The following is a 15299-nucleotide window of genomic DNA, read 5'->3' on the forward strand; positions in this document are numbered from 1 at the left end:
TAATAATAGGATTTATTTATATACCGCTCAATCACTGGGAATCCGAGTGGTTTACAACAGAGGGGATAATAGATGGTTAAAAAAAATCAGTCAAACTCTTACACACTTTAGGGAGTGTCATGCCTCCAGAGCATCTTTGATGCTCTTGAGACATATATTTAGTTAAGATTATATTAGGTTTTCTATGTATTAGTTTAAGAGGGGAAATACAGATCTATAGCTTTAAGAAAGACAAGGATTGTGGGAAATCCCAGGGTCTTATACTGTCTCCCTCTAGTTAATTTCAGTGTGTAGTAAGATTTCAGCCAAGTCAGACCTGGAGAGAGTATTTTCCTTTGACAAAAAGATAAGTCCACAAAAGAAAAAAGATAAGTCCACAAAAGAAGAAAGATAGTCCTCAGAAGAAGAAAGATAGAATCCACCAAGAAGAGAGTAAGGTATTTAGGAAGGACTACTGAGAAAAAAGAGATCCGTTTCATGTTTTTGTGTTATAACCAGTAAAGCTTTTAAAAACTTAAGAAATTTGTGGACAAGTCTTTTGTTCTGGCTGTGATCCCAAGAGCCAGAGGCCTTACTACACCCAAAGTCCATAGCATCGCTCTTGAGACAAAACAGGGAGCATGTAGCTTTGGCCATAAATATTGTTTCTGGTGCCTCTATCCTGATACATTCCCATTGAAAGCACTGCCTAAAGGGGTCTGGAAGTGACTTGCAGTTAACTGACCAACACTTCTGGTTACCACTGAGCATGCTGATGTGCCCCACTGGGGTCAGGAGTAAACGTGACTCTCCAGTTCTTGGTGTGTACTTACGATTGAGATAAAACTGATGCTTCTCCTTGCAGCAAGCACAGGAATTCTTTAACCAAGTCAGCTCAGGGTTATTCCAGTATACATAAACAAAGCACATGACTAATCAAGGGCACAACCACTGAGAGAACTGCCTGGGAACGCCTCCCTGGGAACTCCAGAGGCCTGGCTATTTTAGTCTATTATAAAATTCATTATACCTTAAGGATGAAATCCAGTTGGTTACTCCCAAATAGAGTAGGCCCATTGATTCAACTGTTGAGTAATGAATCAACACATAGGTAAATCCAGCTGATTCAATGGCTCTACTCTAGTTACGATAGAATTTAGGCTTAAAGGTTTTCGTCTTTAAAGTACCACAGGATTATTGATCTTCTATGCCCTGCCAACATTGTTCTAACTAATCCTAAACACACTGGGCATGATCCAAATCTTTCCCATTTTCCCAGCTCTGTTTTTTGAAGGAGAGCTATCCTGTCATCATGAGATGGGGAACCTGTTTCCAGCTTCATGGAAACTATTCCAACTGGTTTCAGGAAAGTGGGGGGGGGGGGGGAGGGGGGCATGCAATAATGGGTGGATTCACTTCATTGATGGCATGCAATCTACATATGGCATGTTTACTCAGATATCTTTTGGGGAGATGTAGCCAAAATAAGTAGGTATCCTGTCCTAAAATACATAGAAGCTTTTAAAAGCTTACATTGATGCCAAATGAGGCATTTAAAAATTTGTTTAAAGTGGCTGAGGTTTGTAGATTTTTTTAAAACAGGGAGCATTGAAACATTAAGGAAGGTTAAAGGTTAGTCCTTTCCTCCTCAGCAGAGATCACATCTATAATGTCCTTTGTATTCCAACCAGCATGTAAAAGGTTTTCTAATTGGAGGCTTTCTAAATTTTCAATGCAATACTGGAGGGATGAGACAGCTCTTTTTTCTAGTCATCAATAAAGGGTTTTCAACAGAGAACATGGCAGGCTGGATGGGAACTTCCCATGGACAATATGAGCCCTTTCACACTACACAATTATAGCATTCTTCCCCCACGAGCAAGAGCCATCTCTTCTTTAACCAGCTTCAAAATGGAGTTGAAGACCATCCTGTTCAGAGAAGTGTTCCCAGGCATTGCATAACTGTCACTTGCTATTTGATGTTCTTTTGTTGCCTGTTTTATTGAATCATTTCCTGTATTGCTATGTATTTTATATGTATTATCCTACTAGAGAGGCAGGCTAACTCCAACAGGCCTCCCTGGAAGAAGTTTACCCATCCATTATGAAGCCAAGCCCTCCCTCCAGTCCATCTGCCTTGGTCCAGGCCTCGGAGGTAGAGAAGAACTGCTGGCCCTCATCCCCTTCCCCTCCACCACTCCCTTCTCCTTTTGTGTCGTGTCTTTTTAGATTGTAAGCCTGAGGGCAGGGAACCGCCTAATTAAAAGATTGTATGTACAGCGCTGTGTAAATTTACAGCGCTTTATAAATAAAGGTTAATAATAATAATAATAATAATAATAATAATAATAATAATAATAATAATAGCAGCACCATGACTAACTGTCATGGCTACATCTTGTGGAATCTTGGAGTTCATAGTTTGGGAGGTACTACTGCTCCCTGGCTTAGAATTCTAAATACGACTTCCCAAACTGCAAATTGTGTAATGTGAAAATGTCCTGGCTTGTGGACCAGAGCTTCACCATCACTGCTCTCATCAATCAGTGATTGTCTTCTACAAGCTTGGAGGATTTCATGTCCACCAAAGTCAGTTGGCTTACATTCTGTATATGCAATATGGAAAAGCCCTCAAAGGATGCATCCCACACAGAAGTAAACATCAGACTCTTCTCAGCTCACCTTCCTCAATTTACCAACTCTACTTCCCCTTCTTTAAAAGAAAAAAAAATAAGAATAACTAACTATCACAGCAATATATTAATGTTTGATGAACTCTGAAAATGAGAGACAAAATACGACTCCCTGAGTTCTTAGGAGTACTTTAAATAGCTTCAAAGAAAGACAAATAATGTCACCTTTGCTTTGGCAACAAAGAGGTCAAAAGTACAAATTGACAGCTGTCTACATTTGATGACAAAAGCAAAGTGAACACAACTCTAGATATTGTTTTAGCAAGTGGATGATGTATCATAAAAAGGCATATATTAAAACGAATTATTAAGTCTTTTGATTTTTACCTGATAACTTGGTGCCATGTTTGTTGCTGCTAATACTAAAATAGGAGAAACTGAAGAACAAACTGATAAATATTGCAAGACACAACTTGCCTTCGGTAAATTAATATGAAGGCCCCCAAAGTGAGAAAGTGCTCAGAATTTGCATTACTGCTGAAGGAAAACAAATGTGTGTCCGTGTAAGAACAGGAAAGTCACACATGTATTCATGGGGGTTGGTGGTCTCTGCAGCAGAGGGGTTGGAACATAGAAATCTGTTATGGTGTGCCTCTGGGTGACTTTTATTTATGGCACATTGCAACTGGATGCAAATTTTAGGACAAAGTATACATGATTACTGTTACACACTTCCCATGCATAATTCAAACTAGGCCAAGTCAGATTGAGACAAACAAAATGTGGAAAATGTAATTAAAGCATACAATTCTAGAAATAAATGAAATTAAATTATGGGGGAAATACTTATATGTTTTTTCATGAGCACAAAAACTGGGAATTGCATATAGATTTTGGGGGGGAAACCTGAAAGGAAGGAAGGTGGGGGACTGATGAAAAAGAAAGGCTTGAAATATTAATAGTATTTTTGAAAGACTAGGATTCTCTTGGCTGAAATCCACCTATTCCACAAAGGGAAGGGGGGGGGGGAGGGAAAGATGATAAAAGGCTAATGAATGCAATATCATTATTTCTCTGGGTTGATGTATTATGCATGCCTGATGTTTCTAAAACAATTGCAATTTTGGTTTAATGAGAAGGAGTAGGATCTTTGTGTCTCTGTGATATATACTCTAAATTCAGTATCACAGGATCAGAGGAAATGTGGTTTTGATATCCTTAAAAGAGAAAAATATGAATGCATTGTGCTGTTATAAAAATAAGTGTATCCCTGAAAATAAACATTGCTTGTGGGCTCACTTCATTTATACACACAAAGATTTAAAAATACAAAGCTAGTTTTATCTCTATATGGAATTTCCACTTCATCTCTAGAAATTAAGGTGAATACATCAGACCTTTCCTGGTCCATGTCAATTTTGCATATGCTCCTTCATATGTGTGCTCTATCCCATTTCCACATTAACCTGTGTTTTCTTCCTTGTCTGCCCAAACGGTTTGATTTAAAAACACATTTATAACAGTTTCTCACAAAACACACATAATGACATATATTTTATCCTACAATAAATATGTTATATGTTATCAGTGAAGAGCAAGACTTATACACAGAGTAAAGTAAGCACAATTGTATATTAACCTCTTCACAACCCATACTCCTGAGTTATATTCCCATGTTAGCCTGTGCACAATCAGAAAAAAATGTTGATCTAACCTGTATATCATAAATAGTGAATGGAGACAAATCTCCTAAAAGAAAAGACCCAGGTGTCTTCATTCCAGTCTCGTATCGCTTATTATTTACATACACAGAATATTCTGTGACAACACCATTTGGGTTTGAAGGCGATGTCCAGATGACACGTACAGCTGTACTGTTGATGATGACAACCTCTGGAGGGAACATGCCCTCCGGCTCTAGAAATAAAGGAAGAAACTGAATAAACTCCAGCTGTCTCTGTAAAAGCACTTGTTTAACCAAATGAAGATGAGAATTTGGGCTTAGTAAAGAGTCTGCTGCTTATTTGCTTGCCTCTGATGGAGTTATCACTGTCTGTATTTCTCTCTAAATTGGCTTATTATAATCTCAGTTAGAAACAGTGGGAGGTGGTGGTAAAGCGATTTGTACCCCCAACATTGCTCTCATCTTTTGTACAAATGTGACTGGGGGATACAATGATAAATTACCCACCTATTATGTGTGGCCCCCATCCAAGATTATGTGGTATGGCCTCATCATGCCATCTCCTGCCTCACCCCCCACATGACAATTCTATTTCTAAAGCAAGAACTAGAGTGCCTTCTGTGATGAAATGTGACATATCCGTAGCCCATAACAGCCTTGCAACTTGAGCAATGGGAAGCAATGAGCAGTACTGTTATTATGTAAATGGCTTTGAATCTTGATTACTATAGATAATTGCCTTTATTTATTTATTTTTATTTTTTTCTAAAAAAAATCTTCCTTGGCATTAAATTACACAAATTATTTAAGCCTGTCAGAAACAGCGATGCAAAGGACCTATTTTTGTCTGGTAAGTTCATCTTAACCAGTTGAAAAATGGCACTGGCAGTGAGTTCTATTTTATAAACAAAAGGGGGCTGACCTTTGGCATTGCAAAGGAAATGCAATCCCCACTTAAAGTGCTTTGCTAATGACCTGGAACACTTGCTTCTGAGGTAATGATATTATAATGTTTATAATGAGACTTTATTAAGCCAAAAAGATTAGAAAGGCCATTCCAAACACATTTCAGATTCAAAGTTGCTTTCTTTCCACCCTCCCTCTTTCTCGCTCTCCCTCCCTCCCTCCAGCTTGCTAACTGGCTTGGAAATGAGTCATAGGGAAATTCTATCCAAGGCTGAATTGACACCTTCAATTCTTAGTGACTCAAGAATGGCCAGAATGTTGACTGTCATGTCAAAAGCACATGGGTTCAGAAAACAAATTTCTATTCCCATCAACCCCCTTCACATTAATTGTTTTTTTTTAAATTCCTCTGTTTATTGACACAAACTCAGTTCCAAACAGTGTATGCAGATAGTAGCAAACAGGGCAGGATAAGAACAAAGTGGGTTAATATCCACTATTAGAGCTTTGTGCTGCTGTCTCAGTGGGAGCTTTTATTGATTGGCCACTTGACGACAACCAGCACTTAAGCAGTTTAGCGTTTTAGTCCCCCTTTCCCTTTTATACCGGAAATTTCATAATGGAAGGATGACTGATCTCAACCTTAACAAAAATCAATCCATCTCATTCTCAGATTTTAAGCCAGACTGCATCCAGTACTAAACCTACCTCCATCCAGTGTAGTCACATGAACTGCCTCACTTGTGATGCTGTGAACACCATTGAAAATGTGAAGCAAAATCTGATACTCCGTATTAGGATGTAGTTCACCAATGAAAGCATGGTTTTCACCTGCAGGGATCTTCCTGGAGTTGCCATGAACAGTATCATTCCAAAAGAGGAGGTAATATTCAATGCTTCCTTGTAAATCCTGTAGCGCTACACAAATAATTTTAAAAACTGTTGGAGAAAAAGCACCACTGGAAACAAATAATACCCTTTATGTAGCTTCTGGTATTAACTTGATAATTCCTTGCAAGCTGCATTTGTTAGATGCAATATTCCTTATGCATCACGTTGTGCACACAATGATGAAATCCAAAGGTCACATCAGTGGCATGGCAGATGGCTCCGCAAAGGGAGGACGCATGACAATCATTTTTTTAAGATGAGGAAATGGGGAGTGATGTCTAGATGTGGGGGTCACTTTATCAAATTTACAGGAATAGAAGATGGCACTGTGACTTGTTTCACCATTGTTTTTTCTCTCTTTGAATCTTTTTAACACTTAAAAGCCATAGAGAGAGGTTAGGAAGCATGCTTCCTGCTGCACTCTTTCTAAATCAGGGGTGGGAAATTTGCAGTCCATGGGCCACATGAATCCCCCTTTTTGTGCTTCCTTAAGACACATCTGATCCCACAAATAAATCCCCCAAACTTCAGGTGCGAAATGACTCAAAATTAACTACACAGAGTGGCTTTAAAACATGGCAGTTTACAAGGTTTTGGCTTCACACCCTCCAACCTCCTGCAGAATACATCCCACCAAATATTATTTTAGTTCAAAATGTAACTGGGTTACAGAAGATGTCATTGTGTGATGGTAGTGCATCAGTTAAAATTGTCACCTGCACCCTGCAGTAATACACAATTTCATCATGTACTCTTTCTTCCAAAGGCTATGAACTGGAGAAAGATGGGAAACCTCATGAGGTAGACAATTCATTCATTCATTCAGCACATTTTCTTGTGTCTCTGTGGCTGCCAAGTAAAGCTAGGCAAATAAGGATCACTATTGTCAGTACCATGAGAAGTAAATCTGTTCCATTCTGCAGATATTATTTCCTGAGCATAATTGAGTAATATTCCCAGGCCATTCATCCACTGCTTCCAGACCTTGAATATTGAATACAAGATCAGGGACAGGGAATCTTATTGGGTGGGCTGTTCTATACACAGCTCTCCATATTGCTCTGATCAGATGGAATGTGGCAAATTTGCCAATTATTTATCTTTTTCTTAAAACAACAACAACCTTAAAGCACTCTTCACTAGTTTCCAGTCAAAGTGCACAATTTGCACAAATGCAGAATTTGAAACAACTGTAAGACTATGTATCCATTGCTCTCTAAGATCTGCATGGAAAGATCCCACCATCATCCCAGGCATGTCTGGGAAGGACACAAGAGAGAGCCTTCTTGGTTTTGTTTTTTAGATTTTAATGGGGAAGTATGTAGTATTTTTATTTTATTATGTTTTTAAGTATTTTAAAATTTTGTTTAAATTTTAAAAAAGTTTTAACTGTTTCAACTTGTGTTTTTTAAAATAGAAATTTAGCTTAATTGTGATTTAAGTTTTGTAACAGATGTTTTTAATTGTGCTGTGCTTTTAAAGTCTTGTATGCAACCTTGGATTCCATGTTTACAATAAGTCAAGATATAAATTGATTTAATAAATAAATAAATGATAAATTTATTTTCCCATTATAAACTGGGGTTTAGGATTGTTTATTCCCGACTGGATACTACTCCAAATACGTAATGATGAGTACACTTGGTCCTCCATACCCATGGATTCTGCAGCCACAAATTCAACCACCCACAGTTTGAAAAAATATATATATTTTAAAAATCTAAAAAGTAAACCTTGATTTTGCCATTTTATATATGCGATACCATTTTATTACACCAATGTCTATAATGGGACTTCAGCATCTTGGATTTTGGTAGCCACAAGGGGTCCTGGAACCAAACCCCAGAAGATACCAAGGGCCTACTGTATATAAATGAAATGATGCTGAAAAGTATGATATCATTGCTATGAAAATATTGCTTTTAAATAAAATGTTTCTCAAGTCAGATAAAGAAAAAATATATATAACACAAATGAAGACCACAGTCTTCAACCTGCTTAAGCCATAGAAAATGCGGAAAATGTTAGCTAATATATAACAGTGTATGCAAAAGGATCCTGTAGCACCTGTGAGACTGGGCAAAAGACACTGTAGTATGATGTTTTGTAGGCATGGTCTGCTTCCTCAGTTGTGTGGAATAACATCTGAGGAAGGAAACCAAGTCTATGAAAGCTGATACTACAACCTCTTTCACTCAGTCTGAAAGGTGCTAGTAGATTCCTTTGTGTACTGACATTCCAAATGAACATAGCTATGTCTCTGAATACAACAATCTGAAATTTTGCTAACTATCTCTAGTCCTATTTGCTTGGATGATTGATCAGTTGAGTTATGTAGAGATGGGGAAATGGAATGACACCCACTAGATATGAATATGTGCATATACAATGTATTCACCTATAGGCTTTTAACATATAAAAAAAACAGGAGATGTAGGTTCCCTAATTGTACACAAATTGTACCAGAGATCATATGCATACAAAAGTTATGCCTGCAAAGGTTGTTCAGACTTCCAAGAACTTTTTCACACAGGGAAAACTGGAAGGTTAAACTGGTCACAATGCAGGGTCATCCAGGGCATTAGGGACAATTTTGCAGTTGCTTTTCAGATGACACTGCATGCAAACCAGTCAGACTTTAGACAGAAAGTGAGATGAATCAGGAAATAAGCATTTTAAAAAAAAACTACTGTATTTGCATTTCCATTTTATTTGCAAATTCACTCTTGTCATGTAATTGCAACAGTCTGAAAACCAAGTCCCTGATTCTCACTGTTCCCACATTTCCCAGGGTTCCTTGCTGTGCTAAGGAAAGGGAGAAAATATTGTTCTTTAAAGGATATACACACACACAACACACACCCCTCTTTCTCTCACATGGCTGCTCTCCTTTTCATGCAGCAGGGATCACTTGGCGAGAGAAGGCAGAGGGAGATGATGTTTTGGAATTCCTCCTGTATAGGAGGGAGAAATGGAGGACATGTCCTGGAAAAGGAGGGCATCTCAGAGTTTCAGCCCTTGCTGGAATCAGACAGGTTTATGGAGCAGCCATCTCCTCTTTCTATAGTGTGTGTGTGTGTGGTTGTGGTTTTATGGGAGTTTGCAAAGGGGATCCTCAGTCTTCCTTCCTCTGAAACAGCTTCTGGGGCAAAGAGGAATTTCCTCCCCAGTTTCCATTCCCTCTCTGGAGCATTTGTGTGTATGCACTTGTGGAAATGACAGTTTGGAACATGCACAAAAATTTATGTCCAAGCCAGCAACAGGGATTTGTCTTCATCCGTCTAAAACCCAAATTTGCTGTGGACCCACTTTCTTGCCTAAGTAATGTGCTTTTAACCCCTTGTGGTGCTCTCTGTGTGATAAGCATTAGTGAATTTGCTTGCTTTTCTGGGATGCCAACACTTAAACCATTTTCAGGATGGAAGCACATAGCTCCCTATGTGATAAAGATCCACAAGGGGAGGGAAGGAAGCATGCAGACAAAATTCAATTCTTCTCACATTCCATTCATCAAGATCTCCACATATGTATTTTAAAGAGAATCTTTGTTTCCATTTTTATCAGTTTCTATAATATGGTCAGCAAGATCTATTTTGCATAAAATTCTGTATTTTACCATAGGTCCCAGCAACAACAAAGGTGTAGAAGAAAGTTACTTTCAAATTATCGAATTATTATGTGCATGTGTGCACATGGAATTTATAGCCTTGTTACAAAACAGAAACATTTGAGAGAAGTAGATTGCTTAGTCTGTCTAGTGTAGTGCATTTCAGCAATAAAAGAATAAACGAGGGTTTGCTCTAATGACCCTCACTTGATGTTTAACCTTTGCATTCATAAACAGATATCTAGGAAATTTCTGCAGTAAGAATGAAAATGAAGCCAGATTGCATTACCTCTATCTAGAAGGTCAGAGGTTCAGATTACTAAAGTAATGAAACTTCAGCAGCCTGCTTCAGATCTATTAGGTTTGTCAGTTTTTATAAGCATGCTTACTTCAGGCATCCAATTATAATATAAGGAGCCTATATTTGCTGAGAGTCACTAGCAAGTGCTTACAGATAGATTTGCATGTACATATTGAAGAATTAACCCAATGCTTTGATAGACAGGTAATCTGGATTAAATGGATATGTTCTTTTAAAGATGATACAGAACACATGTTGATATTTGCATATATAGAAAATTCTCAAGTCTACTGGAAATGAAGATGAATTTGAAAGGGAATATAGATTTTAATTAACCATGATGATAAATTCCACCAATTCTAAGGAGTTTATTGCACCACTAAAAAAATCCAGTTTATCTTTCCCAAATTGAAGTCTAATTTGGGATGCAGCCAGGTTCTATCACCTGAATTTTGCCACCAAATCCGCCGGCCGAATACAGCCTGGCAAATGCAAATGGAAAACCACCATGGTCACTAATTAAGCAGACATTAATCTTCTTTGCATATCCTCCCATCCGGAGGCCTTGCTATCAACAACAAAACAATGCACAGTTGAACATGGAAATCACTCCTCCCTACCCTGGGTCACACAGTATACATATACCCCACTCTCTTCCATGCCAGCATTCTCTGAAGATGCCAGCCACAGATGCAGGCGAAACGTCAGGAATAAACTCTTCTAGAATGGTCACATAGCCCAAAAAACCCACAAAAATGATGGATGCCAGCCATGAAAGCCTTCAGCTTCATTTTGTAACTATTGTCCTTGGTAGGGAACTGGCCCAGACATTGGTGAATGGTGGTGACTGGTGCAGTCTAATGGTGGTGACTGGTGCAGTCTACCAGGCATCAGTCTGTCCTGGAACTGAGAGCTGACAGGGGAAAAAGGCAGTGGTGGTGGGAGCTGATGGAAGAAAATGGGGATGCTTGCGAGGCAGCAATCTGTTTTGCTCTTTTTCATCCAATTCAGGGCTGATTCATTGTTTACACACAGAAAACACTGAAGTTTCCAGGAAACATTGGAGAAAAATGTGAAGACCATCAATGCATATACTCCTTGGAGAAGCAGAGTCCTCCATTCTAGTTACTGGAGAGTACTCTGCTTCAGTACACAAATCAAGCACCCCCCAGCATCTGGAATCATATTTTGAATATATCTGCCTACAATAGAACTGAATATATGCTCAAGTCCGATTAAATACAATGGCATAGTAAAATAGTGCTCTTTGCATAAAGTGTCAAAATGGTTTGCGTTTTGGAATTCATATTTCTTAAATATTTTCAGGCCATGTATGCTTCAATCCATGGATAAAAAAAATCCATGGATATGGAGGGCTGATTGTACTCTACATTTACTATTGATAGGGTTTTGTGTCATGTGTCCTGATCATGCCAGATTCAGGGAAAATGCCATGTGTTGCGTGCCCTGATCACTCCAGATTTGGGGAGGGGAGAGGTCAAGCTTTATTTTTCTTCATGTAGATGAAATATCCCTCTGGAAGAGGTTAAGCTTCCACAATCACAAACATAATGAAACGATATTCATAGAAATGCTTAACAGGACTCCAATCCATACCCATTCCTTCTTTACAGCATTTGTTTTTCTATAATCTGTGTTATATACAATAGAGCCCATTCTGACAGCTCCACATGTGTAGAACTAGATTCTGTTTTTCTCAAGACATTGAGATTAGGGGTAAGGATAGTTAGCATGATCCCTACTGTCCTCACCATGATGTTTACACATTCAATCTGAGGTGTGACAAGCAGCTAATTTCTTTCCAGTCATTGTTTCTATAATTTCAAAGGCACTTAGTTCTAAAATAAGACAAGCTAACGATTGCACAGCTCGGTTGAGCGTGTAGATAATTAAAACTGATAATTCTAAGCTTGTTCGTACATGCATAGTCTAAACTTCATTAATGTAAAAACAAGTGATGACTTGCATTTCTGAATGGACCAACATAGCTCTAAGAGTACAGCTTGAACTTCCATATAATTTCACATGCACAAGTTTTCACAGTCTACATATTCAGTTGTCAAATCATTAGGCATAGAACAATTAGGTGTGATACATGGATGTTGGAACCAGTCCTTTGATATTGAGAGAGGGAAGTAGAATAACAGTGGCACTTACTTGGGATGGTCCATTTCACTTCTATAGCAGTGTGGTTAAGAGGCCATCCCGTGACATTACTCGCCTTCTTCGGAAAACCTGCCAATGTTGTAGCCACTACTTCTTCACCTGATGTATATCCTACATCATTGTGCACTATGAGCTTATATTCATATGTTGTGTACCTAAAGGAGATCATCAATGCCATTAAAAGAAATAAGAAAATAATTAGAATTTCTGCATACATATATATGTTCCATTTATTCCCAGAATATGAAAAAAAAGGATAGATTTTTCAAACATATCTATTCATATTGTTTCATACCCAGGCAAGGAGTGACAACTCAGCTTGAGGTATCTGGCCAACACTGGTATAGTAACAATTTTTTTAATGCCATAAAGAATTGTTATTGTTTTGCAAAGTAGTAAGGGATTATAGCTCAATTCAAGATGTAATTAAGCAGTGGCAAGCTGCCAGTATTTTCCTAGGAAGTTGATTCAGTGGTGCTCTTTTCTCTTTGGAGAAACCTACTGATCTGAAGTTCTATACCTTATTGTAGCAGTATACTTATGAATTAACAGATGATTGCAGCTGACATTTCAAATAATACGGCTATGAAAACTCAAGTAGGATGTACAATCTGTAAAACTCCAAAGTAAGTTTATGTGTGTGAGAACATTTTAAAATGGATATAATTATCTAAACGATAGATAAGTGCATTTTTATAAAGATATAATCAGGGGGAGGGGGGGGGGACACATTATCTTTTCTCAAATCCAGAGATGGGCAAAGTGTAGCTTTGTGGCCATATGTGCCCTCCCAAGGTTGCATTTGTGGCACTTGGTGCTGGGGGATTCCTGTTTAATACCTTGGCCATTGGCCTGTGAGATACCACAAAGTTCTGTTTTGTCCCTCATGCTGTTTAATATATATATGAAACCACTGGGAGAGGTCATCCAGAGTTTTGAGGTGTGGTGTTGACAATATGCTGATGACATCCAACTGTATCTCTCCTTTCCATCTATCTCTCCTTCCCTGATTCCAAGGAAGCTGTCTCACTTCTAAACCAATGTTGTCACAAATTGAAACTTAATCCAGACAAAACAAAGGTGCTCCTAGTCAGTCAAAAGGCAGACCAGGGACTAAGGATTCTGCCTGTGCTGGATGGGATTACATTCCTTCTGAAATCTCAGACTCACAGCTTGAGTTTTCTCCTGGACAAAACTCTGAATCTGGATGCCCAAGTTTCACCAATGACCAAGAGTGAATTTGCACAACTAAAACCAGTGCAACAGCTGCTCCCATTCTTGTGGACATTGGATCTAGCTATGATAACACAGGCCTAGACTACAATCTGTTTGTACTACTGTAACATACTCTATGTGAGGCTCCCTTTAGAAACTGTTGAGAAACCTCAGTGGGTCCAGAATGCTGTGGCCATAATGCCAGTGGGTCCAGAATGCTGGAGGCAGTTATAGGAAGCATATAACTCTCTTATTAAAACAGCATCGCCAGTTCAGTTTCCAGGCACAATTCAAAGTGCTTGACATGACCTATAAAGCCCTATACAGCTTAGGTCCAGACTGCCTGAATGACTGTATCTCCCAATATGAACCTGCCAGAGCAGTAAGATCTTCAGGGAAGGTTTTCTCTTGGTTCCACCAGCATCACAGGTTCAGGACGTAAGAGAGCCTTCTTGGTTGCTGCTCCCACCTTCTGAAACTCCTTTCTACAGGATACTAGGCTGACCCTTCTCTGCTTTCCATTTGCTGGAATGCAAAAACTTTTTTGTTTAAGGAAGCTTTTAATATGTAAGCAGGGGACACTGAATACAAGTCTGAAAAGAGAGGGCTCCAGGTGGCTTGAATGAACTAAAGCTGACTGTTTAAGCATGAATAAGCTGGATTTCAATGGGACAGATCAGTAGTTGACTCCAAGGCATGAAAGACCACAAGGGGTACTCCAGCAGTAATTAAACCTACTGATTTACCTTGATGTGAGGATACTTCAGTATTGTATGGTATTTCCCACAAAGCTTTAAGTTGGCCAGGTTAAGGCACACTCATGGTTTGTTTGACCACAGCAGTGACTTAGAGGACATGAAAGCATTCATATTCCTTTGAGGTTCCTATTGTTTTTCTGGTCACAGAGAATTACTCATTGATTTAATTACAGCAGAGGACACTCGATGATGAACTCTGGTTATAATAAAGTCAAAACAGCTAGTGTACCACCACCAGGATCCTTTTGCTTCTTTCTGCCATGAATAGTTTGCCCATTCAAAGACAATAATGCCCCCCCCCAAAATATTTACTTTCCAGTAAATACAAAGAACAGGGCCAGTTGCATGCAACATAACCAACATATTGCACAGTTTGACCCACAGATAAGGGTTAGACTTTCTAGGGAAACACATGGTCTTATGGTCTCATGTAGCTATCCTGTATGTCATGCTTATACCCTATTATTTGTTCTTAATACTGTTCATAAAGACTGTACTCTGTACTCTTCACAGTGTAATTCTCACTTTCTTGAGTGTAATGTTCTCTAAAATGGAAAAAAAGCACATGCAAGATGTAGGAGCGACAAAATGACAACAAACCTAAACCAGGTGAGTTAACAGAGGTTACTGCCAAAGGAGATGAGAGAAAATATTTCATTACATAATTAACATGTTCGCAACATGGAGACACAAGAAACACTTTGAACTACTAAGCACAACCATACAAAATGCCAGCATTTGTTTTTATAGTTTTTGTAATCTCACCTGCTAAGACCCTTATCTTCATAAAACCACTGAGTTCCTGAATAAATATTGTGCCAGCGATTTAAATCTTCAGGGGGATTTGATGCAAGTGGCTGCTGGATTTTACGTCTCAGGAGCTCATATCTAACACAAAAGACAAGCAGAATGCTGGGATTATCTCAACTAATGTTATTACAAAAAAAGCCAGGTTGTTTTTAAAAGTCACACGTTATTTTGTTTTTACAGCTGTAAAGTTTTTTTTCTTTAATGTTTCAGGATTTAACATTTTTTGTAACTTAATTAGTTTCAAAACAGATAATGATATATTTTGCAACACTTCTTTTTTTAGGAAGAAAAATATGAAAATATTTAATGGTTTGCAACATTAAACATT

The 15299-nt window shown here is 38.4% G+C and overlaps 1 protein-coding gene across 1 annotated transcript in view; it reads right to left on the minus strand.

Annotated features, from left to right (window-relative positions):
• USH2A (usherin) overlaps positions 1–15299 on the minus strand; it is a 665459-nt gene that overhangs the window by 196031 nt on the left and 454129 nt on the right. The window contains 4 exon segments of the mRNA XM_042475774.1: positions 4327–4529; positions 5911–6120; positions 12180–12343; positions 14927–15049. Coding sequence (XP_042331708.1) covers positions 4327–4529; positions 5911–6120; positions 12180–12343; positions 14927–15049 — 700 coding nt within the window.

The sequence above is a fragment of the Sceloporus undulatus genome, chromosome 1, assembly GCF_019175285.1.
Source record: "Sceloporus undulatus isolate JIND9_A2432 ecotype Alabama chromosome 1, SceUnd_v1.1, whole genome shotgun sequence".
Classification (NCBI taxonomy): domain Eukaryota; kingdom Metazoa; phylum Chordata; class Lepidosauria; order Squamata; family Phrynosomatidae; genus Sceloporus; species Sceloporus undulatus.